Source organism: Lemur catta, chromosome 3, assembly GCF_020740605.2.
Source record: "Lemur catta isolate mLemCat1 chromosome 3, mLemCat1.pri, whole genome shotgun sequence".
Taxonomy (NCBI): Eukaryota; Metazoa; Chordata; class Mammalia; order Primates; family Lemuridae; genus Lemur; species Lemur catta.
The window spans coordinates 81,240,719-81,265,388 of NC_059130.1; the positions used below are offsets into that span (position 1 = coordinate 81,240,719).

The 24,670-nt window shown below is 32.7% G+C and overlaps 1 protein-coding gene across 1 annotated transcript in view; it reads right to left on the reverse strand.

Annotated features, from left to right (window-relative positions):
* HOOK1 (hook microtubule tethering protein 1) overlaps positions 1–24,670 on the reverse strand; it is a 52,367-nt gene that overhangs the window by 21,911 nt on the left and 5,786 nt on the right. Inside the window, exons 2-12 of the mRNA XM_045547898.1 lie at positions 24,215–24,300; positions 18,040–18,112; positions 14,856–14,906; positions 13,526–13,658; positions 10,844–10,911; positions 10,425–10,487; positions 9,384–9,467; positions 5,302–5,468; positions 2,881–3,021; positions 1,275–1,476; positions 672–782 (exon numbers count right to left, since the gene is read on the reverse strand). Coding sequence (XP_045403854.1) covers positions 672–782; positions 1,275–1,476; positions 2,881–3,021; positions 5,302–5,468; positions 9,384–9,467; positions 10,425–10,487; positions 10,844–10,911; positions 13,526–13,658; positions 14,856–14,906; positions 18,040–18,112; positions 24,215–24,300 — 1,179 coding nt within the window. The remainder of the gene's footprint in view (positions 1–671; positions 783–1,274; positions 1,477–2,880; positions 3,022–5,301; positions 5,469–9,383; positions 9,468–10,424; positions 10,488–10,843; positions 10,912–13,525; positions 13,659–14,855; positions 14,907–18,039; positions 18,113–24,214; positions 24,301–24,670) is intronic.

Below are 24,670 nucleotides of genomic sequence, written 5' to 3' on the forward strand. Positions count from 1 at the left end.
TAAACTGGTGAATGGATAAACAAATGTATATCCATACAATGGAGCATTATTCAGCAATAAAAAGAATAAAAGCACTGATACATGCTACAACATGGATGACACGAGAGAAAGTCACAAAAACCCACAAAGTGTATGATTACATATTCTAGATAGACTAGGAAAATCTATAGACAACAAGTAGATTAACAGTTGTTAAGACTGGGGGAAAGAGGACCACAGTGCAGAGTAACTGCAAATGGGCACGGGGTTTCTTTAATAGAATGATGGCAGTGTTCTAAAATTTGACTATGGTGATGGCAGCAGAACTATACTAAAAACCACGACTTACATATTTCAAATAGATGAAATTTATGGTATGTAAATTATACCTTAATAAAGCTGTAAAAAGTCATCTATGGCCCTTGCTTTCAAGAAATTGACAGTCTAGAGTTAAACAACATGCACCAAGACTTATGACCGTGGTTCTGTAACTTCATCTTCTCAGTAAAGAAAACTAACAAAATTGAATGAAGAAATGATGGTCATTTTTACAAAACTTTCTTTTACATCAAAAATTTCAATTTGGAGGAAGATAGAACTGGTTGATATAACTACCATTCTAAGACCATCAAGGGTAATACCAAAGCTAAAAGAAGACTGACATATTCCTTATCAATTATATTTATGTTTACCTCTTTTTCCTTAAGTAGAGCTTCATGTTTTTCTTCTAGTCGCTTCATTTCAAATGCTAGAGTGTCTGCCCTTTTGGATTCAGAGGAAAGCTTAATGTGAAGATCCTGAACCTTATGTCAAAAACAAAAGTAAAAAACAACAGTATATAATATTGATAGTCTTTCATGGGTTGAGTAAATGAGAAAGCAGATTGGAAATAAACTATTGATACTAAAACTGCAGCCTAATTCCAAATACTTGTGGAAAATAGCCAATTGATAAGAATATAAAATTTAAAATACTCAACCAAAAAACTTAAAAATCAGGTTCCGATTCTAATGCTGTTTGATAAATGGCAAAACAATATTTTAGGTTACAGCTCCATTCTGTTAAATCTCAAAATAAAAGCAAAAAATAGTTCAGAAGGTAAAAGACTCAGATAACTCAAACTCAATTATCAACCCTTGAATTAAAATTACAGATAGAGGAAATTCATCAGAAGCAGTTCACAGCTTATTATAGGCAATGCTTCTTAATTTCTGTATAATACATAAAGGATCAAATAGAATAACAAAGGTGAACTCTTTCAATTTTATCAATTAAAAATTAAGATAATTTCTTACCTGCCTTTTGTATGTTTCTAATTGCGTACGTGCTGCATTCGCCTTCTTTAATTCTTCTTCTAAGCTGACTGTGTTGTGCATATACATCATGTTGGTTTCCTGTAAAGTTTTCACCTGCTTGCGAAGGTCATTCAAATCTTGCAGCTTCTGACGATATATCTCAACTGTTGACTCCAGTTTATTTGCTTTGTCAGAGGTAGCCCTATAAATATAAAGACTAAGCATTACTGTATAAAAACTAATATAGGTACATAATTTTATTCTGGCTGTAAAACGAATCTTCCAAGCTATAACCAAAAAAAAAAAAAAAAAAGGAGAGAGAGAGCAAGAAAAAGAAATTGCAAAGTTTGTGGGAACTTTGAATACAGACTCAGGCCTGAAACCATCTAAAGTTCAACTGTTTAGTTATAAAGCCCTCAAAATAAAAATGCTTCAAATTTGACACACTAAATTATCAAACTATTTGATATATTAGCACAATGTATAAAAGAGAATGATTTTGTACATGTAATTGAACAATTCTGAGCTACATTATAGCTTATGGGTCAACCTTGCTTTATGTATTATTTAGCACAGTTGTGTTCCAAGTATTTGATATACTGTACTTAGGAAGTTGATTCAATTTATAAATTTGGCAAAGAACTTCCCTTTGGAGTTGTGGTTACCTGATCAAAATAAATAAATTAACCATAAATAAATAAACCAAATCATTTCACTATTACAAGCAGTTTCAAATTAATGATTATAAAGATTTTGTTTTAAATTGACATTGAAAATACAAATAACTAATTTAAAAAATTAAAATAAAACATAAAGATCAGGTGAATAGTCTGTTCACTGAGTAACATTTCATAGACAGAAGCTAAATATAAGTATTGTCAAAAAACAATCCTCTCTGAAATAAATGTTAGGATTCTTATCTATATTTATCTATATTTTATCAAATGCTAAAATATGAATTGAGAATACATTTCTATACACAAAAATTTCACAAAATATAATAAAGGGTACAAAGAGGTCAAGCTAAATATATCTATAAGTAATTCAGTTTACAAAATTTTAAGAAAAAGTTCTCATTTTGGGTTTATGTGTTCTAATATGAAACTGTCCTAATAAGAACTGAATATTATCCCTAAGCTGCGATTTTAGGGCCAGGCATGGTGGCTCATGCCTGTAATCCTACCATTTTGTGAGGCCGAGATGAGAGGATTGCTTGAGGCCAGGAGTTCAAGACCAACCTGAACAAGAGTGAGACCCTGTCTTTATAAAAAATAGAAAAATTAGCTCAGTGTGTTGGAGCACACCTGTAGTATCAGCTACTTGGGAGGCTGAGGCAGGGGGATCACTTGAGCCCAGTAATTTGAGGTTGCAGTGAGCTACGATGAGGTCACTGCACTCTAGCCTGGGTGACAGAGATCCTCTCTCAAAATAAAAAAAATCTGTAATTTCAATCAACAAGCAGAAAAGAATTAAAGACTAGGAGGCTGGAGAAAAACTGGTCAATACTTGTCATAGGAATAACTCTAAAAATCTCTGATTAAAATACGAAATACTCACATTGACTAATAACTTAGAAGTGACATAATTCTATTTGGACATGCCATACCTAAGAATATCTATTTCATCTTTCAGAGCTCTTGTTTCTTCAGCGAGACTAGTCAATTCATCATTTCTGTGCTGAAACTCAATTAGTTGCTTTTCAAGCTCTTCACAGTGAACACGGTAATCATCTTTTGCCGCTTCAAGCCTTGAACAGATAAAATAAATATTTATTATATAATTTCCATCATTTGTCTTCTAAATGGCGCATAAGCTTAGGCGTTCAAATAATCCTTATTTTACTTAAAAATGGCCCCCAGGCACAAGAGTAGTGATGTTAGCAATTCTGATAGCCAAACAGAAGCGTATAGTGCTTTCTTTAAATGAAAAGATAGAAGTTTTTGACGTCATAAGGAAATTTTCTAAAGCACATGCTGAGGTTACAAGATCTATGGTAAGAATAAATCTTCTATCTGTGAAATTATGAAGAAGGAAAAGGAAATTCACGCACAGTATATATAGGGTTTGGTACTATCCATGGTTTCAGGCATCCACTTGGAGTCTTGGAACTTATGCCCTGTGGATCAGAGGGGACTACTATACATTCAACAATACAGATGAATCTCTCACAAACACGCAGAGCAAAAGAAGCCAGTCTCCAAAGAGTTTATACTGCACGATTCAGTTTATATGAAGTTCTAAGTCAGTAATCTATGGTGAAAATTTCAGAAGAGTAATTATCTCTGGCAGGTAGGGGTTTCTGGGAAGGCACATAAGGGAACTTTCTGCAGTGACAGAAATGATCTGTGTGCTGATAAATGTGTCAGTTACACAAATGTACGCAATTGTTAACATCAAATTGTACTAAGTATTTCACAATATGTAAATGTTATCTTTAAAAAAAATGAACAGTAAACATCCTAAACTCTAGTAATAGTTCGCTTTTTACAGAGATATAGGTTAACAATTCTTAAATTTCTGTGTGTTTTGGGATTCAGCAAATGAGTAAGCATATTGAGGAAAATAGGAACCAAGTTTCTTAGTGTTGGAGAAGGGAGTTAAAATATGGAGGTGGAGAACAGAATGAACCCTGAGATGTTGAACTAAATTAAAAGTGTCAATATGAACCCATTGTTAATACTGACAGATACGAAATACGGTACATAGGTACAAGTGCGTCAATGAGGGCAAGCGTGAACATGAGCAAGTATCAATCTGTGCAAGTATATTTCCTAGCTCTGTCCACCAAGATAGCCTAGAATCAATGATAAAAAATTCATAGCATAGATCTCTGTTTCTAAGTAACATTCTTGACTAAAAGGAATCAGGGCTCCTTGGAGAAATGGCTGACTCCAGAGTTGGGAAAGGGAAAGGATGAGATGAGATGAGTCTGGAACATTTTACTGTGCCACAAAGTAAGAAAGTGCTCAAGAAAAGATAACAACATGTGAAAAGGACACAAGAGTTAATTGAAAGGCTTCCCTCTAGCCAAATCTGGGATAATCTGAGCAACAAAATGAATGATGATAGTAATACATTATGGTCCATTGAATAAGAATTCCTTACTAAACGCAATGCATGATCCTGAATTAACCAGGAGAAAAAAAAACAGCCATAAAGACATTGATTCAACTGCATGGAAATTAAATATGGTCTGTGGATTAGATAATAATATCATATCAGTGACAAATTCCCTAATTTTGGTCACTATACTGCGGTTGATAAGAGAATGGCCTTGTTCCTAGGAAATACACACTGACGTATATAGGAGTACAGAGGCATATCGCTAATTACTCTCAGAAGGTTTAAGAAAAAATATGCATATCTATATAAATATATAGAGACTGATTAAACAAATGATAATGCAAGATAATGGCTGAATCTGTGTAAAAGGCATAAAGTTCCTTGTAGTATTCTTGCAACTTTCTTTTGTGAATTTGAAATTATATCAAAATTAAGTAACAAAAAAATGTGTAGTATAATTAGAGCACCTGCTCTCAAGGTCTTATGGTGCAGGGCTCAGTGATAAGCATACAAAAGACAATAAATATTTATTAAAGGTAAGAATGTATGGCTTTTCTTTTTTAAAGAAGAAATAGAAAAGTTAAAGTGAGAAGCACCTCTTTAGCTTAAGATTTAGATTTTTTCCATTTATTATAGAATTACCTCTCCTGTGTGAGAAATGCTCTGTTCTCTCCAGGCTTTACCAATCACTGCCTTGAACTCCCACTGGCTTGCCTATGGCCTTGATTTGGCCCTTATTACATGTTATTTTGAATTGTTCTGTTTTTATGTGCATATCCCACCTCCTAACTGGATTGTAAACCCTGTGAAGGCAAGAACCATTTGTACCATTTGGTATTTTCATTAGTTTAATCAGTGTCCTAAATATGCTTAACAATGCTTAATAATTAGCTGTTGATATTACGGTTTTTTAGCTACTAGTTTGAGAAACAGAAATTTATAAAATAATTACTAAAAGTGCTACCTGAAGTTTTCTTCCTGTAATTGTTCTAGTTGTAATTGTGCATGGAAATACTTTTTTGCAACCATTGTATTTGGATCATCAAAAGAGCCATCCAGCTGGTCAAGTTTTTCATTCATCATCTCATTTTCAGAAACCAGTGAATTCTTTTCATCTTGAAGTGCAGTCACCTAAAAACAAATACACAATTATACATATCAATAGCAAAAAACAAAAGCAAAAAACTGTTATTAAAGTACAGAGTTCTGGATTCTAAATCTGATTAAGCCATTAAATAGCTTGGTCAACCAGACTACATGATTTTTTTTTTTAAATTTAACTATGAGAAAGTATCTGCTATTTTCTTTATTTGTAATTTTTAAAAATTTTATTTCAGAGCATTATGGGGGTACAAACACTTCAGTTACATAAATTGCCTTTGCACCACCCGAGTCAGAGCTACAAGTGTGCCCATCTCTCAAACAGCGCACACCGCATCCTTTAGATATGAATTTACCCATTCTCTCCTCCCCTCTCCCATCTGCCCAACACCCTATTAATGTTACTTCCCATATGTGCACGTTAGTGTTGATCGATTAGTACCAATTTAATGGTGCATACAGGTGGTATTTGTTTTTCCATTCTTGTGATACTTCACTTAGAAGAATGGGCTCCAGCTCCATCCAGGATAATAGGTAGTTGACCATTTTTTTTTTTTTATGGCTGAGTAGTACTCTCTAGTATACATTTACTACATTTTATTAATCCACTTATGTATTAATGGGTATTTGGGTTGTTTCCACATCTTTGCAATTGTGAATTGTGCTGCCATAAACATTCAAGTGCAGATGTCTTTATTATAGAATGATTTTTTTTTCCTTTGGGTAAATCCCCAGTAGCAGGATTGCTGGATCAACTGGTAGGTCTACTATTAGTTCTTTGAGGAATCTCCATATTATTATACTTTCCATAGAAGTTGTACTAATTTGCAGTGCAGCAGTAGATATTTTGTACTCATCAGCAATGAATGAATGTTCCTATCTCTCCACACCCATGCCAAGATTTGTTTTTTTGGGACATTTTGATAAAAGCCAGTATCACCGGAGTTAAGTGATATTTCATTGTGGTTTTGATTTGCATTTCCCTGATGATTAGAGATATTGAGCAATTTTTCATATGTTTTTTGGCCATTAGTCTGCCTTCTTTTGAAAAGTTTCTAAGGATCCTTTCAACTTTCAAATTCTGAGTCCAGAAGGTTTGAGTCAAACAAAAGAAATCAAATCAATACATATATGGAGAAAACAGAGTACAGATATCTTTAAAATGTTATACTTAGTCTGGGGAAAAAAATGTTTCTAAGTCCCTAAAATTTGACACATCAACTTCAAAAAATAATTTGTTTTAGGCATAAACTAATTTTTAGAATGCTGTCACCTACTAAGCCAAACATACACATGTTCAAAGTTATCAGTTTTGATTCATAGTCAAAAATTAGCAGTCACACATCTCATATTCAGGGGATGAGCACATTTGGTTCATTTGCACTGTTTGCTTATGATTTAAAACAGACAAAAACATCTTAAATATAGAACCACATCAATGTCAGTACCTGATACATTTTTTTCACTTCACACTTTTAAAATAAGTATGATATGCTTCCTTGGTTCTATTTCTCTTTCATTTAAAACATCTTTAAAAATTTACAGCTAAAGCTGTGATCTTTCATAAGACCAGAAATTTACATAAGATTAAGAATTAGTTTGGGGAAAAAAGGTAATCTATTACTGACTTCCAATATATTAATGGACAAGTTCGCTATTTATATTTTCAACAGGTGTAATTAATTCAGTTCAGTCATGTGATAAGACTACATATTGACACAATGAGCTCATAACAGAAAATTAAACTCAAGTGATTGTCCTGAATATAGTATAGGCAACTTACAAACATTGTTATTCAAATGAGAAATACAAAGGATGGGAAACTATCCCTAGGCAGACAATGTAAAGAAATAACTTTCTGCTCCTAAAATCAATGCATGCATCCATGTTTATCAAGTAAGCAGTTTAGTGACTATTATTACCTGTCATGTATAATAATTCTAAGTGATTCAGATGCAAAGAAAAAAAGAGTTTCTTCCCTTAAGACACTTACAGTAAAATTGTAAACAATTATATAAAAGATGTTGAAGGTGCTTTGAGAGAAGCACATTACAGGGTAGGGATGGGGTACAAAGAAAAGAATATCTCATTCCAGCTGGAGTATAGGGCTGTCAGAAAATGATTGACAGAGGAGAGATAATTCTCCCCGTTTTCAAAAGTAAACAGGAATCTCCTGAAGGAGGAGGAACAAGAGCAAATTTTAGTGTTGAACACCTGAAGAGAAACCAACCTTGTTGCTGCCCATGCTTTAGTGTGGTTCCAGAGTTACCTTCATCTTAGACTTGAGGGAGGGGGCCTGTTAAAAGCACCAATTCCTTGGACCCACCCTAGAATCATGACTTGGAATGCTGGGTGGTGGTTCTAGGCATCTCCTTTAACAAACTCTCATGGTGATATACTCTTTAGGCTCACTCTGCACCTGCTTCTGTCCCTCTCTGTTTGGGATTTCTGTACTTTTCACCAAAAACCAGAAGATCATATACTCTTCATTAATTGTTAGAAACATTTAAGTCTTTTGATGTAGAATGTTATGTTCTTTATAGAATAAGAATTTCTCAGAAAACTGCACAAAGATCCTGCAAGACTGGCAATACCTAAATGGATCAATCCTCTATCCTTCCTATGTAGTATTCTACATGGTAAATATGATCATATTTGAAAATAGCACATTTCAGGTGTTTTTCATGCCTGTGGTGGGGTGTGTTAAATGTGTAGTCGGGAAGGACGCAAAGGAGAACAGATAGAATTTCCCCTATACTTGAGGTGTTTCCTTCACTCAAATAGCAAGGACTGATTATAAAAGATGAAGTTAGAAGACCTGAATTTTAGTGCTGTCATTGCCCTAAGTGGCTACTCACCCTGACCACGTCTTTCCCTTTTATTTTCAAATCATTGAGGGTTAGGAATATTACCTAGCCCCAACATTTTAGATATTTAATATTTATTTCATCTAGCAAGGGTAATGCTACCAAACCTTTGTTCCTTGTCCTTAGACTTTTCAGAGAATCAACTATTAAGCTCATTACCTCAACAAAAAATGCAACTTACATACAGCATGTCATAAAGGTACATTTAACCTTTTGTAAACTATTTTCTAGACTTACTGCATAACTTTCACATTTATACTTTCATATAGCAGCAATAATATATGCAAACATATACCTGGTACTTCTGTGCCAAGGCCTAAGTGCTTTACATATATTAACTCATTTAATCCTCACAACTACTTTGGGAGACATAATATATTATCATCACTCCATTTTTCAAAAGAAAAAACTGAAGTATAGAGAAATTAGGTAATTTGCCTAAGAGCACACATCCAGCTATTAACATGGCCAAATTCTGAATATAGATGTCTTGGTTTGACTGTCTTCTACCCTCTTAACCACTAACTATTGTTCTCATGCAAGTTTGTTTTGCTAACATGTATGTGCATATGAACAAGCATTATACACACACATGTTCAAATTTGGCATGAGAGACTTCATATGTGTGTGTGTGTGTGTGTGTGTGTGTGTGTGTGTGTGTGTGTGTGTGTGTGTATGAGATAGAAAAAGAAAGAGCACGTACTTAAATTTACTGGGGGTCAGGCACCACTAAATACTTCCGTAAATTACCTCACTTAATATTCATGAACACACTATGAAGTAGAGACTTTAATTTTCCCATTTTACAAAAAAAAAAAACAAAAAACTGAGTCCTCATCTCAAGTTGAAATTCTATAATCAGCAGAATGATTTTCTCAAAGGAAGAGTTAGGCCAGCAATTTCAACTGCCAGAGAAAAGTATTTATGAAATCCATGCTTCAACATTCAAGCCTGTAAGAAATCCTCATCCCTCCAGGAAATGAAATCCAACCTACAAAACACATTGCCAGCTAATTGATTAAAATAAAAAATTCTCATAAAGAGAATGTTTTTCTCTGCTCAGGTTTCCTTTATGTACCTGCATATCCAGTTCTTCGCATCTCTGCCTCAGCTCTTCTTTTTCTGCTAGTGCTTCCTGAAGCTCTTCCAAGGCCCTTTTAAGCTGCAATATAAATGTCCAAATTCTTAGTAAATCCTGTTTTGACACAAATAGAAAAATACACTTTTCTCACTACATACACATGCACTGATACTAGGAATAGTTTCAAATTTTTCAATTTACCTACTTAAAAATGAGCCCTACTTTGTCATCTTTGTGTGAATAATATTTACATAGCCTCATTAACATTTAAGGCCGTGGTCCCACAGAAATAAAATTTTGTAAATCCTAGTGAAATATTTTTAAAAGTATTAGAGGAGGCATTATTTAATTTCCTCACAGAAAAAAATTTAGAAAGAACACAGCATATTTACATGTAAATAAATTTTTTGTTTAAAAAAATTTCATTTGAAATACTCCTTGAGACGACTGGTGACACTCATGAAAAAACAGATGTCTAAAAGTATAACAGATAAACTACTTGATGAATTTGCCTCTCCTCTTACCCTTTCACCTCAACCCAGATTGGTTTACACATGGAAAGAGAGCACCTTTTTCCCCTGTAAAACCATCCTAAAATACAACCAGGGAATGGAGCCTTGAGGACAGTGTCTTTGAGCATTTTCTTCTGTATTAGCTGAGAGGACAGCAACAGTGACAAAAATATTATCTTATTAGATAAATTAAAACTCAGAGTTTTTAAAAATTGTCTACTGTTTAATTGTGTAACCATACAGCACGAGTCCAATATGTATTACAAGTGTCGGAAGAAATGTTCAATGCCACCCAACTCTTCAAACATCATCACAAAATAGTTTGGAGATCAACACTACTTGCATTCATAAAGAAATGCATAATAATATTAAACTGGGATCTTAAAGTAAAATAAACTAAATTTCATGGAAGAAAATATATTCTTATATATTCTCTTTTGTAAACCTTATGATATGAATAGTAATTGGCAAAAAAAAAAACTGTATCAATGTTTCTAACATTTTCCTTACATACTAAAGTACTCACCTGTTGCTCTAATTCTCCAACAGCATCATTTGTAGGGGAGCTCAATATTTCTTTACTCATCAACTAGAAAATTAAAATAATAAAATTTAGTGTATCATCCAGAATGTGGGGCATTTAAGAAAAAAAAAATTGAAAAAAAATTAAGTACAATGTGATGTTTATAAAGCAAAAGTTATTTAAAGGAACTTGACAATATTAATTTATCAACTGGCTTTTAAAACACATGTACTAAAATTGGGCTTGGGGGCCTTTGAAGATATTTGGGGACAGGAGGAAGACTCACTAACTAAAGGTCAGCAAACCTGCTGCAAAGGGCAAGTTTATACAAAGAGAAAAACACACATCCATAAAATTTATATGCAAACTGTTACAAAATCTGGTTTAGGACTTTCACACTTATGTGAAATAATATAACTTACCTCTTGAATAGCAGTCATGACCACATGTTGAACAGACTCTTCCAGGGTCATTATATTTTGAATATGTTCTATAATTTAAAAAAAAAATCCAATCTGAAAAAAAAACTACTCTTTATCCATAGTACGTTAGCCATCCAATTAGCAGAATATAAAAACTCATTTACCACAGATAATCCTTTATGAAAATATATTATTTTTCCACTAGTATATCCACTGAAAACAAAATAGCAGAATAGAAAATATTCATATAAATATTTTTAAATGGTTTCTTTTCTCCTAAAGAAGAAACCCTCTAGTTGTCTTATAAGAAAGAGAAAAGAAATTAGAATTAATCTTTAAACAATTATGACAATAATTATTTAATCTTAGGTCCAAAAAGTTTCATTTTATCACCTACTTAGTTCATTCCAGGAAGGCTTTCAAAAAAGGGACTTTTACACCTTCTGTAAACATCTTCCTAGCATTCACTAAGTCTCACAAGGAGACCTTGTATCTCACCACAAACACACATGCAGTTAAGTCAAGGTGATGCTGTCCTGACAGGAAATGAGGAACCATGAGAAAGAGTTCTTTATATATTTGCAGATTTAAATCCATTTTTAACTATATGTGCTCTAGCTAAAACAATTTCCCCAAAATTTTAAGGACTTCTTATTTTCTAATACAGTACTTTCATTGTTTCGATTATTCTTCTGGGAAACTGCTCTAAAATTTCTCAAAATCTTCCCTTTATTTGTGAAGACAAGAACTAGACAAAGATTCTGGTGTGTACCTGACCACTAAGTACTAAGGGAGGAAAAAAAAAATTAACTAGAGAATGGATAAGCCATGGAATGATTTCCTTTAAGTGGATTTTCTGGATAACGAAGTATTTCAGGTCTGCTGAAATCTTCATAAAAATAATCTCCTTCCTACCAAGATAAGTAAGGTAACCAGTTCATTCTTTCAAGATTGAGATTGTTGCAGTACCTTGGAATCAGTCTGAAAATCAATTCTCATGGCAAAGCATAAAAGGGTGGAAGCTGTTTCATATCCTGGATGTGTTTTATTTTAAAATTTCAGTTAAATTACTAGTAGTTGTTTTTTTTTTTCATTTATTTGTTCACACCCAAAAATTGTGAATCCTGACATATACCTTCATAAATAAATCCAATTAGATAATCCTGATTTTTTAATAATGAAAATGAAACTATTCCTTTATATTTACTATATGTTAAACTTTTATTTATATACCCATAAATTAATTTCCTTTTAAAAACATGAGGAAAAAATTGCTTTGTAATGCTTAGAACTAAATTATTAAAATACTACATCTTATATCAAAAGTTGTAGGATGCAGCAAAATCATACTTTAAGGGAAAATTATAGCTTAAAATGTCAATTATAGCTTAGAATAGGAGCAGATGATTAATTCATAAGAGGACAGAAATAGACATAAGAACAGAAATTAAATAGTAAAAGCAAAATAGAATCAAAGCCAACAGTTGGTTCTTAAAGACTGACAAATCTGGTAAGATTAGTTAAGCAAAAATAAGTTTAAAATAATCAGTAATTAAAATATGAACAAGCCATTATTCAAAAGAAAAAATTAAAAGATTTACAAATGGAGTACTATTTATAACCTGTGATTAAATATTTAGGGAAGTTTCAACCTTCCATGAGCAAATGTCTTTCACGTTTATGAAAAATTCAACAACTAGATCTTTGACATTGCCTATAAGTGAAAAATAAAAGCCTATAGAGAAGTACTGACTTGCCCTAGAAAAAAATAGCTAGTTGATGAGAGAGACTAACATCAAAATATTCTGATACCCAATCACTGTCTTTTTTAATTGACAAACTACAATTGATTCTATGCATTTTATTTTTCTCCTTTGTGAATTTGTTCTTACTGAATTTATCCTGTCTCATATCCTTTCTTTATTGGTTAATGTTAAATGTGTTTTCTAAGGTCCAGGCTTGAAGTATTTTGCAAACTTAAGCACCCAACATCATTCTTTCATAAAGGTGGTATACTAATAAAGTTTGGACGAATCATGCAAAAAACAACAGCATCAAAACTCTACCACCCAGAATGACACAAGCACACAAGGGAAGGAGATTTGGGTCTGTTCAGTTCATTCTTTTATTCATTACATGCAACCAAAAATAACCTTTTTGTATTCAGCAGGATATGGATATGTTTGGAGATACCAATATAATGAACCATTTCCATTTATATAATCAGGCCACTTATCTGGAAGATATATTGGACAGATATTCTTCTGAAAAGAGTAGAATATTATCTGAAGAAGCCTGAATTATAATTTAGTGGCCGAATATTTATTTATAAAAAACTGAATCAACCTAAGGTTCTATCTTATGTGTGAAATAATGTATCAGATGAGTAAGTACAATCTTCATTAAATATCCACTACATCCTAAGCATTGGATATATTAAACTAATTAAATTAAAATACACTTAATTTAGCCACTGAATATGAATCTCAGAATCCAGGTACAAACAGGATATGCAAAGCATGTAGCTTTTTATGGCAGAGATGGGTTAGGATTCAGATCTTCTGGTTTACACTTCAGGGTGCTTTCTGACAAGCTGTAATAGTAAATTGTAATGCTACCTTTTACAGCAATGTAAGTTGTTTCTAGAAAGTAGGAATTCTTAAATGATTGAAATTCACTTACCTTGCTTCTTTTCACAGTTGACCGCACAACCTAAAATAAGCTGAAGCAGTCTCCCAAGCTCCACAGAATCTGAACATTCAGTTATTTGGTTTAAATCAGGGATAAGTGCTTCAGAAATCTGCTGCCCTAAAAACTGCAATATCAAAATAACAAGTTAGATCATTCATTTATGTAGGCTACAAAAAATGTGCTACATTTAATAACATTACAAGGAAAATATATTATAAATAGACTCATGAAATGATTCAGATAAATTAATAACAAATCAATAATTATTGATTAAAACCAGTTAGCAGTGTTCAGGAAACTTCCCAAAATTTCAAGTAACCAACCAAAAGTAATTTCATTTGCTTTTGGTTTTATACCAAATATCCTTTGATTCCAATGTCAGAGATAGAGATCTATTTAAGACGCATCTGGCCTAGTCTACTACGACAAAACTTACACCTTTACATTAAATAATAAACAGGCTTATGTTAAGCCAAAGGATATTAATATTTTGCTATGAGATCAATTAACAAAAAAACCATAATATAAATCACTGCACTTTTATAAATGAACAAATCTAATAGATTAATTTTTTTCCTAGTCTTATCTTTTTTCAGCTTATTAAAAAGTTTATTGGCAATAAAAATCCTTCAAAATGAATTTTAGGCATTTGGTGAATTGAAAAATTTCACAAAGTATTAAAAATTTTTGAAAGAAATTAAAAGTTTAATTGTGTGACAACTTTAAAAAATAGAAACAAAAATTCTTTATGACAGTCAATTCAAAAGCTTCCAATCATTAAGGATTAAACTTTCTCATACCAAAAAACTCTACTAGAGAACTTGTTATGATTCTGAGTAAGAAAAAACTACTTGAGTAATGTACTATCTAATGTGACCTTAATACTACTTTCATTTTGCATTTTTTCCAATTCACTGGCATGAGCATAATCTCATAGTACATCTTTGCTTCTGTTTACATTGGAAAGAAATGTCAAAATAGTGCTTTAAATAGGAAATTACTTCAATTAATTATGAAGTCTACTTATAGCATTGCATAAAATCAAATCATATTAAAGATGAAGGTAATTCTACTTGAGAAAATAATTTAAAGATATCAACATGCAAGCAATGTTATTTTACACATCAATATATCTAAGTTTAAAAATGTTCATTTTCACAAAATTTGAGTTTTTTAAAAATGGAAAGAAAACAATATGTTCCAATTATGAATTATATTCCAGTGAAATGTTATAAATAAAAAGCCAAGTCATTTTTCAGCCAAGTCAATATAATTATCACATAGCATTTTGTATTTAATCAAAGTCAGATATTTTTCATACCTCATGGTAGTAATTCATAATCCCTTGAAGAATCTTCTTTAAATTATTAGCCTAATGTGAAAAAAAGAATATAAAATAAATTCTTATTTCATATTAATGGAAAACATTTATGACAAAAAACAACTAAAACTTTCCACTAATAAAAATGACAGTAACAACATTAGAGTTCTATAAATAAAAACACATGATAATTTTTAAACATTAGAGATTTAATCAGTTTTTAATTAGCTCGAGTGATTTTATTTAAAAGGAGCCAAAGTAAATTCAAGTGCCCACTTTAAAGATTTATTTATGAGCATGTCCACCTCTAGCCATGAGCAAGTTAATGGGGTTTAATTCTCTCCTGCCACAAATAACTATAAAACAGGACAAAATACATGAAACAATTGTTTTCAAGCTTTAGACAACTCTGCTTTCTGAAACAAGGAAAACAAAAAAGATGAGCTCTACACTAGTCCAAAATTCTGAGGCAATTTTCAGACTATAGCATAGGGAGGTGGAAAACAAACAAAGCCTGCTCTTCTGATTGAGGAGACAAATATAAGAAGTTCAGGAAGGCCAAGGCAGTTAGAATTTGCAAGACACACAGATGAAGAGATGGGAGCTATGGAGACAAAGAGAATCTGAAATCTGTGTAATGGTTCCTTTGACTCTGTGGCTAAATAACAATTTGCAAGTGTATAGGTGAAACTCCAGGTTATTTCCAAACTCAATGTTCTTTCCAAGGAGAAAACAATCCAGGAAACTGTAAACTGAATTCCCAAAAATTACTACACAGGTCCAGAAATTTCTGAAATTCCCATTAGCCACAGTGAAGAGACTATGCTATATGAATAAAGCATTCACTAAAGACCCCCAAAAGGTCAAGACTAGTAGTAATGGGTCTAATCTACTACTACAGTAAAGAGTAACTTTAGATCTATCCCTGCCAAGCCTAAAAACAAGTCTTGAAGGATCAAACTTAGTCACAAGCATCTTAACTGCTTGTAAGAACAAAGTCCAACACTCTTTAAAGAAATACCAAAAGAAAAAAATCAAAGCTCAATGATAAAATGCACAATGTCTAATATCCAATAAAAAATTACTACACAAGTGAAGAAGCAAGAAAATATGGACCGAAATTAGGAGAAATCTCAGTCAACAGAAATGGGCTCAGAAATGAAAGAAAGATGAAAGAATTGAAAGACAAGGCTAAAACTGCTAGTTTAAAAATGTTCAAGGATTTAAACAAAAACATGAATATGAGAAAAGAAATAGAAAAAATTTTTTTTTAAAAAGAGAATCAAATAAAGAGATTGTCAAACTGGATTAAAAGCAAGACCCAACTATTAGATGTCTACATGAAACACTTTCAATACAAAGACACACACAGATTCAAAGAAAGGAGAAATACCAACGGAAAATATAATAATAACAAAACTGTAGTGGCTACAATAATATCAGACAAATTTGACTTCAAATCAACGAATAATACCAGGGATAAAGAAAAGCATTTCGTAATGATAAGTGGATTCATTCATCAAGAAGATTTAACAAAATTGAAAGGAGAAATCAACAAAACCACAATCATCCTTAGAGATTTAAGGAATCCTTCCTCTATAACGATATAATAATTAGATAGAATATCAGTAAAGATATAAAATATATAAACAGCACTATCAACAAACTTGACATAATCCACATTTATAGAGTGGCAGAATACATGTTGTTTTCAAGTACACATGGAACATTCATCAAGATAGACTAATAAGTAAGTTATAAAGTAAATCTCAGTAAATGTAAAAGAATTTCTCAATACAGAGTTTCAGACCAAAATAATTAATTAGGTTAGAAACCAATAAATAAAAGTATCTGGAAAATCCTTAAATATTTTGAATTTGAATTACCTACTTTGGATTTACCCATAGGTCAAAGGAGAAACCACAGGGAAATTACCAAACATTTTGAACTGAATGAAAATAAGAGCACAGTATGTCAAAATGTGTGGGATGTGGCTAAGGCAGTGCTTAATGTTGGAAGAAAAAAGGGCCTAAAATTGATTAGTTAAATTTTCATCTTAAAAAGCAAGAAAAAGAAAAGCAAATTAAGTGGAAGAAAGAAGATAATAAACATCAGAGAGAAAATCAATGAAATAGGAAACCTAAGGTAGTCTTTGAAAAAAATGAATAAAATTGAAAAACGTCTAGCCAGATTTATCAAGGAAAAAAATACAAAAGACACAAATAAACAATAGCAGGAAAGGAAAAGGAAACAACACTAAAGATCATATAGTCACTAGCAAATTATTAGCATAATAATACAGTTAAGAACTGTATGCACTGGCACGGTGGTTCATGCCTGTAACCCCAACACTTTGGGAGGCTAAGGTGGAAGGATAGCTTGACCCCAGGAATTCAAGATCAGGCTGCACAACACAGCAAGACCCTGTTCTCTACAAAAAAAAAAAAAAGGCAATAAAATTTCAAAAATTTTTTTAAAAAAGAACTGTGTGCCAACAAATAAGACAATCTATATGAAACAAATGAATGTCCTACAAGACACAAGTAAACTGACTTAAAAATAGAAAATCAGTAGGGCAGTTTCTTAATATGGTTAAACAAATACTTACACAACTCAGCAATTCCACTCAGGAATTTACCCAAGAGAAATTAACTATGCGCTTATACAAAGACTAATACATAAATGTTCATCATTGTTGCATTCATAATAGCCAAAAACAGAAACAATTCAAACATCCATCACCAAGTGAACAGCTAAACAAATTGTGGTATATCAGTATAATGAAATGCTACTCTTCCAAAAAAGAAATAATTACTGATACGCAACACGAATAAATCTTAAAAATACACTGAGTAAAAGAAGCTAGACACAAAGAGTACATATTATATGGTTCCAGTTATATGGAATTCTAGAAATGAACTCCATAAGGACAGAAAGCAGCTCTATGGCTACCGAGGGCCAGCCCTGGGGTGAGGATTAATAGAGAATGGGCATTAAGTGCATGTTTTTGGTTAAAGGAAATATTCTATATCTATCTAATTTGACAGCATACACATGTCAAAACTCAAACTGTACACAATAAAATGTATTCATAAATTAATTTAAATAAAGATTTATTTGAGGCTTGGTGCTAATTATAAGACCACTGTTTGCATCAAGTGCTTCTCCCATTCATTCTGCATACCTTTATTCTCCAGTTATCCCCAACATCCTCTTTAATTCGGCTTAACCAAGATTCGTTGAACCAAGCTGCATCACTAAAACAAAAAAATAAATGCTAAACATTACAACATTACATAAACAATACCAAACTGAACCAACAGAGAAAGTTACTTTGTACCTTAAAGCCTATCCTTAATAAGAATAGTAAATATGATTTATATAGTAATATAATTTCTCATATTAAATTATTTAAGTCAATAACACCTTCAATTTAACATTTACTAAATATTTAATACTAGGTGTCCTGCTAGCAAGAAGATGTAAAAGTTCCAACCTTGAAAAGGCAAAAAAGACAAGCAACATTTTAATGAGTATCTACTCTGTATCAAGCACTGTGCTTGATGTTTTTCCATGTTACTTCATTCAAAGATCACAGTAACTTGCCAAAGGATCTATTATTATTCCCAATCTTACTATTCATAGAATTGAGGATGACAGCACCTAAGTAATTTACCCTGAGTGATACAAGTACATGACAAAGCCCAAAATAAATCTATCCAATTGAGTAGAATTAAGTAGAATGAATTTAAATGAGAAATATACAAAGACAAGCTTAGTTTGAATTAGTAGTCCTATACTGATATTGAAAGCCAAGACAAAGAATTGCTATACGAAATTTTTGTGTATTTAATAAAGTTTAAATGAAGAACATTTGATTATATATGGTGAACTATACTAACAGAATATATCCCAAACAAATATTTGGATTCTTGCTCTGAGTAAGGAATTAAACAAGATTAATATGAAGATGAATAATTTACCATTCTGAGTCTTAGAGAAACAGCTATTAAAAAAGGAAAGTAAAGAACACAAATAACTACACTTCAAGGCGGAAGTGATAACTGCTCTAAGGGTGAAATAACTACGAAACCACAGAATGTTAGTGCTAGAAGAGGTCTTAAAGGTCTCATCTAAATTTTTACTTTACAGATAAGCCAACTAAAGTGGGGGAAAACATTAAAGAAATTTTTTTCCAAGGTTGTATCTTGAATTTTAAAATGTAAAACTGAAACTTGAACACAGTGCCTAGCTTTTCAGAAATCATTCTTCCTCAGATGTTCTAATACAGAAGCTATCACTTCTGGCTAGGGTAAGCAAAAAAACGGCTTCACCATTTTTAATTCATTTATTTGAAATTCGTAACCATTTCATTTTTATTTATAATTGACATAATTTTATATAACCATTTTGTTTTGAGCAAATTAATATTAATTGTGCTCAACTTTTCCTAGGTGTTAAGGCTACAATTATCAAAATAATTCATCTAAATGTGTAAATGATATACTGCTAACCAAGTACTTATCTGAAATGAATGAATTTAGTTAATGAGGCTGTCAAAATAAATTTATTTTCTTTTTACAACAGATTAATAAAAAGTCCTAAACAAAAGAAGTATGCCAGCTGTGATGGTTAATTTTATGTGTCAACTTGGCTAGGCCACAGTGCCCAGATATTTGGTCAAACACATCTGGATGCTGCTATGAAGATATTTTTTAGATGAAATTAACATTGAAGTCAGTAGACTTTGAATAAAACAGATTAACCTCAATAATGCAGGTGGGCCTCATCCAATCAGTTGAATGCCTTAAGAAAAAGACTGACCTCCCCCCAGGAAAGAGCAAATTCTGCCAGCAGATGGCCTTCTGACTCTGTCTTCTCTTCTTTGGGTCCCTAGCCTGCTGTCCCACCTGCAGATTTTGGACTTGCCACAGTCCACAATCACATAAGCCAATTCCTTAAAATAAATATCTCTACACAACGTATGTGTACGTATACACATATACACACATATAACCTATTGGTTCTGTTTCTCTGGAGAACCTTGACTACTATACCAGTCTTTTAACTAACCCTAAATACCTAAGTTTATTATTCTATGCTATAAATATCTTTAGAAATTGGATCTACAGATAACCTGTTTTTGCTATCTAGTTTTTCCAAGATAATTCCTCTGTTTTCTCTACCATCCCATCTTAACTTCAGCCCTGAGAAATACTTTCTAACTTCTCCATAAAAATTATATCTCCCATTTGCTTTCTTACAAACAAATTCACCCTTCTCAAACAGTTATAATGGCAGCCAATCTTTGTCACTATTAAACTTGATATCCAACCTCAGAAATCTCTGGACATATCTTTTTTTTTTCTTTTTTACTGCCACATCTACATGCCTTAATTTGACTCTTGGCCCCCAATGATGAGCTCTTTTTCTTATATTTCCCAGAACGTCAATGACTCTCAAGGGACAACAAATAAGAAAGGGGATACATGTCTAATGAAGCAAAATATGGTCCCACTATTTTCTAATAAACCTAAGTGATAATCATTATAAGACTTCGTTTTAACTCTATCTAGGGCATTTGTCTTCAACAATTTTACCAACTGAATTCAGGTAATAATGAATACCAACTCATTACTATAAACAACACAGTTGTGTCACTTTGATGGACACCCTGAGACTATTCTTGAATAATCAAAAAAACTTTTGTGCTTAACACATGAAATTGTGATTTGTACTTCGGAGATACATAGCCAAACTTTCATTTTGTTAGTACTCCAAAGTAAAAATGTATCAGGAGGAGTTACTGATACTAGATTTCAATGATTACAGCTGATAAACGCAGTGGCTTTGGAGGCAGACCAAACTAATGCAAATCCTAGCTTTGCTATTTGCTCATTATTTGACCTTCCAAAAGCCATGTCAATTCTCTATATCTCTGTCCTCATGTATTAATTGATGGTAAAAGTAATATCTCTACCTCACAGAGCAGTAAAAATTGAATAACACATTTAATGGGGTCTACAATATATTTCATAAATACTCAGATGTTGGCTATCATGGTTTATCATTTTAAATGATCAGATATCTGCTGAATGAACAAATATTAATAAATGCATGATGCTTAAGGTCTCTGAATATTCTATGTTCTCTGTTTCATTCTTCTCTCTCCTGCAGAAAAGTCTAGTCAAAGACAACAGGAATACAGAGATTATCTGGTGCTTAAAGTGACAAAGCTAAACCCTTCTTTTGAGGAAGTCGCACACACTATTTATAGGTTTTCTGGGTTGAAATGTGTCCTAAAAAAAGATGTTTAAGCCCTAACCCTTGTGAACATGACCTTATTTGGAAATAGGGTCTTCAGGTATGAAATCAAGATTAAGATAAGGTCATACTGAATTGGGATGGGCCTTCATTCAGGTTTTAAAATGACTTAATTGATCGGAGCCAAGCATTCTGAACATGGTTGTGAATATGGTATTCTTAGAAGAGACACAGACACAGAGGGAAGACGGCCATGAACACAGAGACAGAGATTGGAGTTAGGCTGCCATAAACCAAAGAATGCCTGGGGCCACCAGAAGCTGGAAGAGGCAAGGAATGATCCTCTCCTAGAAGAAGACTTCTAGCCTCCAGAATTTTGAGAGAATTAATTTTTGTTGTTTTAAGGCCCTTGGTCTGTGGTACTTTGTTACAGTACCCTTAGAAAACTAATACAGGTGTAGTTACGGTTTTCACCCATGTGTTTTTTTAAATAACAGCAGCTTCTACATGCATTTGAAAAGGAGTCACATATTATATAATCAAACTAAAGGTAATAATTAAGGAACTGTAGAGCCCTAGCAATAACTCCATGACTCCCCAGGTCTAAGTTATATAGTCTGGATGCCACTTAAGATTTTACTATTTAAAAGCATATCTGTCCCTAAGTCAGGAAAGAATTATTGGTTAAATTTTGCTACTTTCTTATAAAGCAGAGTTTCCCTTCTCACCTTGAGTAACAACTTTGATGTGATTTGATGTTAGCCACAATAGTCATCAATGCAATACATTATAAATTGTAAGATATGTAAAGTGCTCTGAAATCTTCAAAGAAATACAGTAAAATTTGCCCTTTTAACAGGAATATGATACACTGGTACAACTAGAGAAAAATGTATGTTTTAAGTCCCACTATTCAGGATCCAGACTTCTGAAAAGCTCCAAAACTGAAAAGAGATTATAAAAGAAAAATAAATTGAAAGTGGCCCTTGAATGATAAGGAGGCACAGACACCTAAGAACATGCAAAAACAGGCAAATGAAGCAAAAAAAAAAAAAAAAAAAGAGAGAGAGATTCAGGCTGACCCAATTTTAGGTCACTGGTCATTTGTTTAATGAAGACAGAAAACTTTCTAATTGGCTATTTTATCTTTCCTGCAGAAAAGCTATTAGAAGACAATAAAAGACAAAAGTGAGAACAAAACAAGAAAAAGCAGAGACAGGGAGGATCAGCATTCACATCATGATTCAACAGATTGTGGAAAAATGAGCTGGTGATAAAGGATACAGTTCAGCTAAAATTTACCTGACCCTACTGTAAACATCAGGTACAGTGCTAGCATATATAGGTCAAAGAGCCATATGCACCACATCATGGTAAAAAAAAAAAAAAATGGTCTCTTTTATTGTATTGTGGCATAAAGCTACTAAAGCCCACCAAAACATGTAGAAATGACATCTCTGGATGGGACTGCTGAAATGAGCAAACGCATACCAGCTTTGCATTCATACCAACCATTTTGTAGCTGCATCTACACTAATACCCACAACATACTGCAATGAGAAAGCAAAGTGTACATTCTAAGGACAGAAAATAATGACTTTTCTGACACATCAGAAAAGAGCTATGTTTAGAATGCTTGGCTCTGATCAATTAAATCATTTTAAAACCAATCAGAATATAAATGAATAAAACATTTAAGAAAAAAGGAGAATAAGGCATATTTTAGAATGACTACCCCCCATAAAAGTTAAAACATGTTAAGCTTGCCTTTTAAAGTGTTAATCATGAGCCAACCATAAAATCTGTCTATTCACATTAGATCATTTTGAAGATTCCAAATAACTAGAATTTTTATATCATTTTAAGTTGTTTTTCTAAGAAAGGCATATGATTTTTGCTAACCCATCTACAGGATTTTTAATATCAATCATAGCAAACCTTTACAAGATGATGGTAACCATTAAATAAACAATCTGACTATAAAACAATGAAGCAGAGATAGGATTCTTGTCTCGAAGTAAGCTGATGTAAAGTCACTATGGTTTAATAAATTATGAGTACAGCATTGGCTCTGTTTGCCCTATTGCGGGTACAGTTCATATTGTGAACTGTAAGTTTAATCTTTGCATAATGTTTGGAAAATATTAGGAAATGCCAAATTTGGGAACTTTTGATATTATATGATTACATAAAATGGGTCTAGCCCAAACAGAATCACTTTATCAGTTAAGGTTCCCCAGCATCTGTGACTTCAAATTTCACTCATTTCATTATTGATGAACTCGAAAATTGCTATAATTAATTCAGAAGTAGATTTTAAAATGTAATACTTTAGGCCGGGTGCGGTGGCTCATGCCTGTAATCCTAGCACTCTGGGAGGCCAAGGCGGGAGGACTGCTCGAGGTCAGGAGTTCGAGACCAGCCTGAGCAAGAGCAAGACCCCATCTCTACTAAAAATAGAAAGAAATTATCTGGACAGCTAAAAATATATATAGAAAAAAAATTAGCCAGGCATGGTGGCACATTCCTGTAGTCCCAGCTACTTAGGAAGCTGAGGCAGAAGGATTGCTTAAGCCCAGGAGTTTGAGGTTGCTGTGAGCTAGGCTGATGCCACGGCACTGTAGCCCAGGCAACAGAGTGAGACTCTGTCTCACACACACACACAAAAAATGTAATACTTTAAAATTTTTTCCAAATCCAGTATTTTATGCTTCAATAATCTCTAAAATAATCTCCATGCACTGATACTTTAAAATAATAATAGTACAACCAAAGAAAACATTACAAAGAATTATATCATTCAACGTGTTTCTTTTACAGTAGTTATAATCTTGTGAACATGCCCAGAACAAGTTTAAAATGAAATCTGTTGAATAAACAAGAATCTAGATCATTTGTTTAATTAAGATGCATCTCTGTGAACAAGGAAGGAGTAATTTTTTTGTTCCCTAGTTACAAAAATGCCTTGGTACCATCTGCCTGAATATGCCATTGAATAAGATAAAGTTTCAATAATCTTTAGAGTTCAAGTGTAAGTTTTCTTCCATGGTATTGGGTTTACAATTCTTTTCAGGCAGAGTTTGAATGCTACTTACATTTGATGAAGAACTTGTGCCATGGCAACTCCATTAGTCAGCTGTTTGACATCTTGACAGGGCAAGGCAGTATTAAATGTCTGCAGCTAAAATGACATAAAGCAAATGACCTTACTATTCCTTTATACCTACAGATACCTGTTTTGTTTAAATGCAAACCCTGCCAAACACATGCAACTGCATTAGTAAGTTTCTATGGCTGTGTAATATTTTTATAAAAATAAACACTTCATATTTCATATAATCATGCCTAAGATAGTAAAAACACAGTGATGCCATGTATGATGGAATTCAGAATTTCTGAATAATACAAAGCCCAATGTACAACCCTGGTCTTGTGTTCCCCCTATTCTTAGCAGAGCATCAGAAAAATAACTTTAATATAACCCAACATTCACAACTTAAAATTTCACTTATAACATCTGATAGGAAAATAAAGCCTAGAAATGTTAAGTC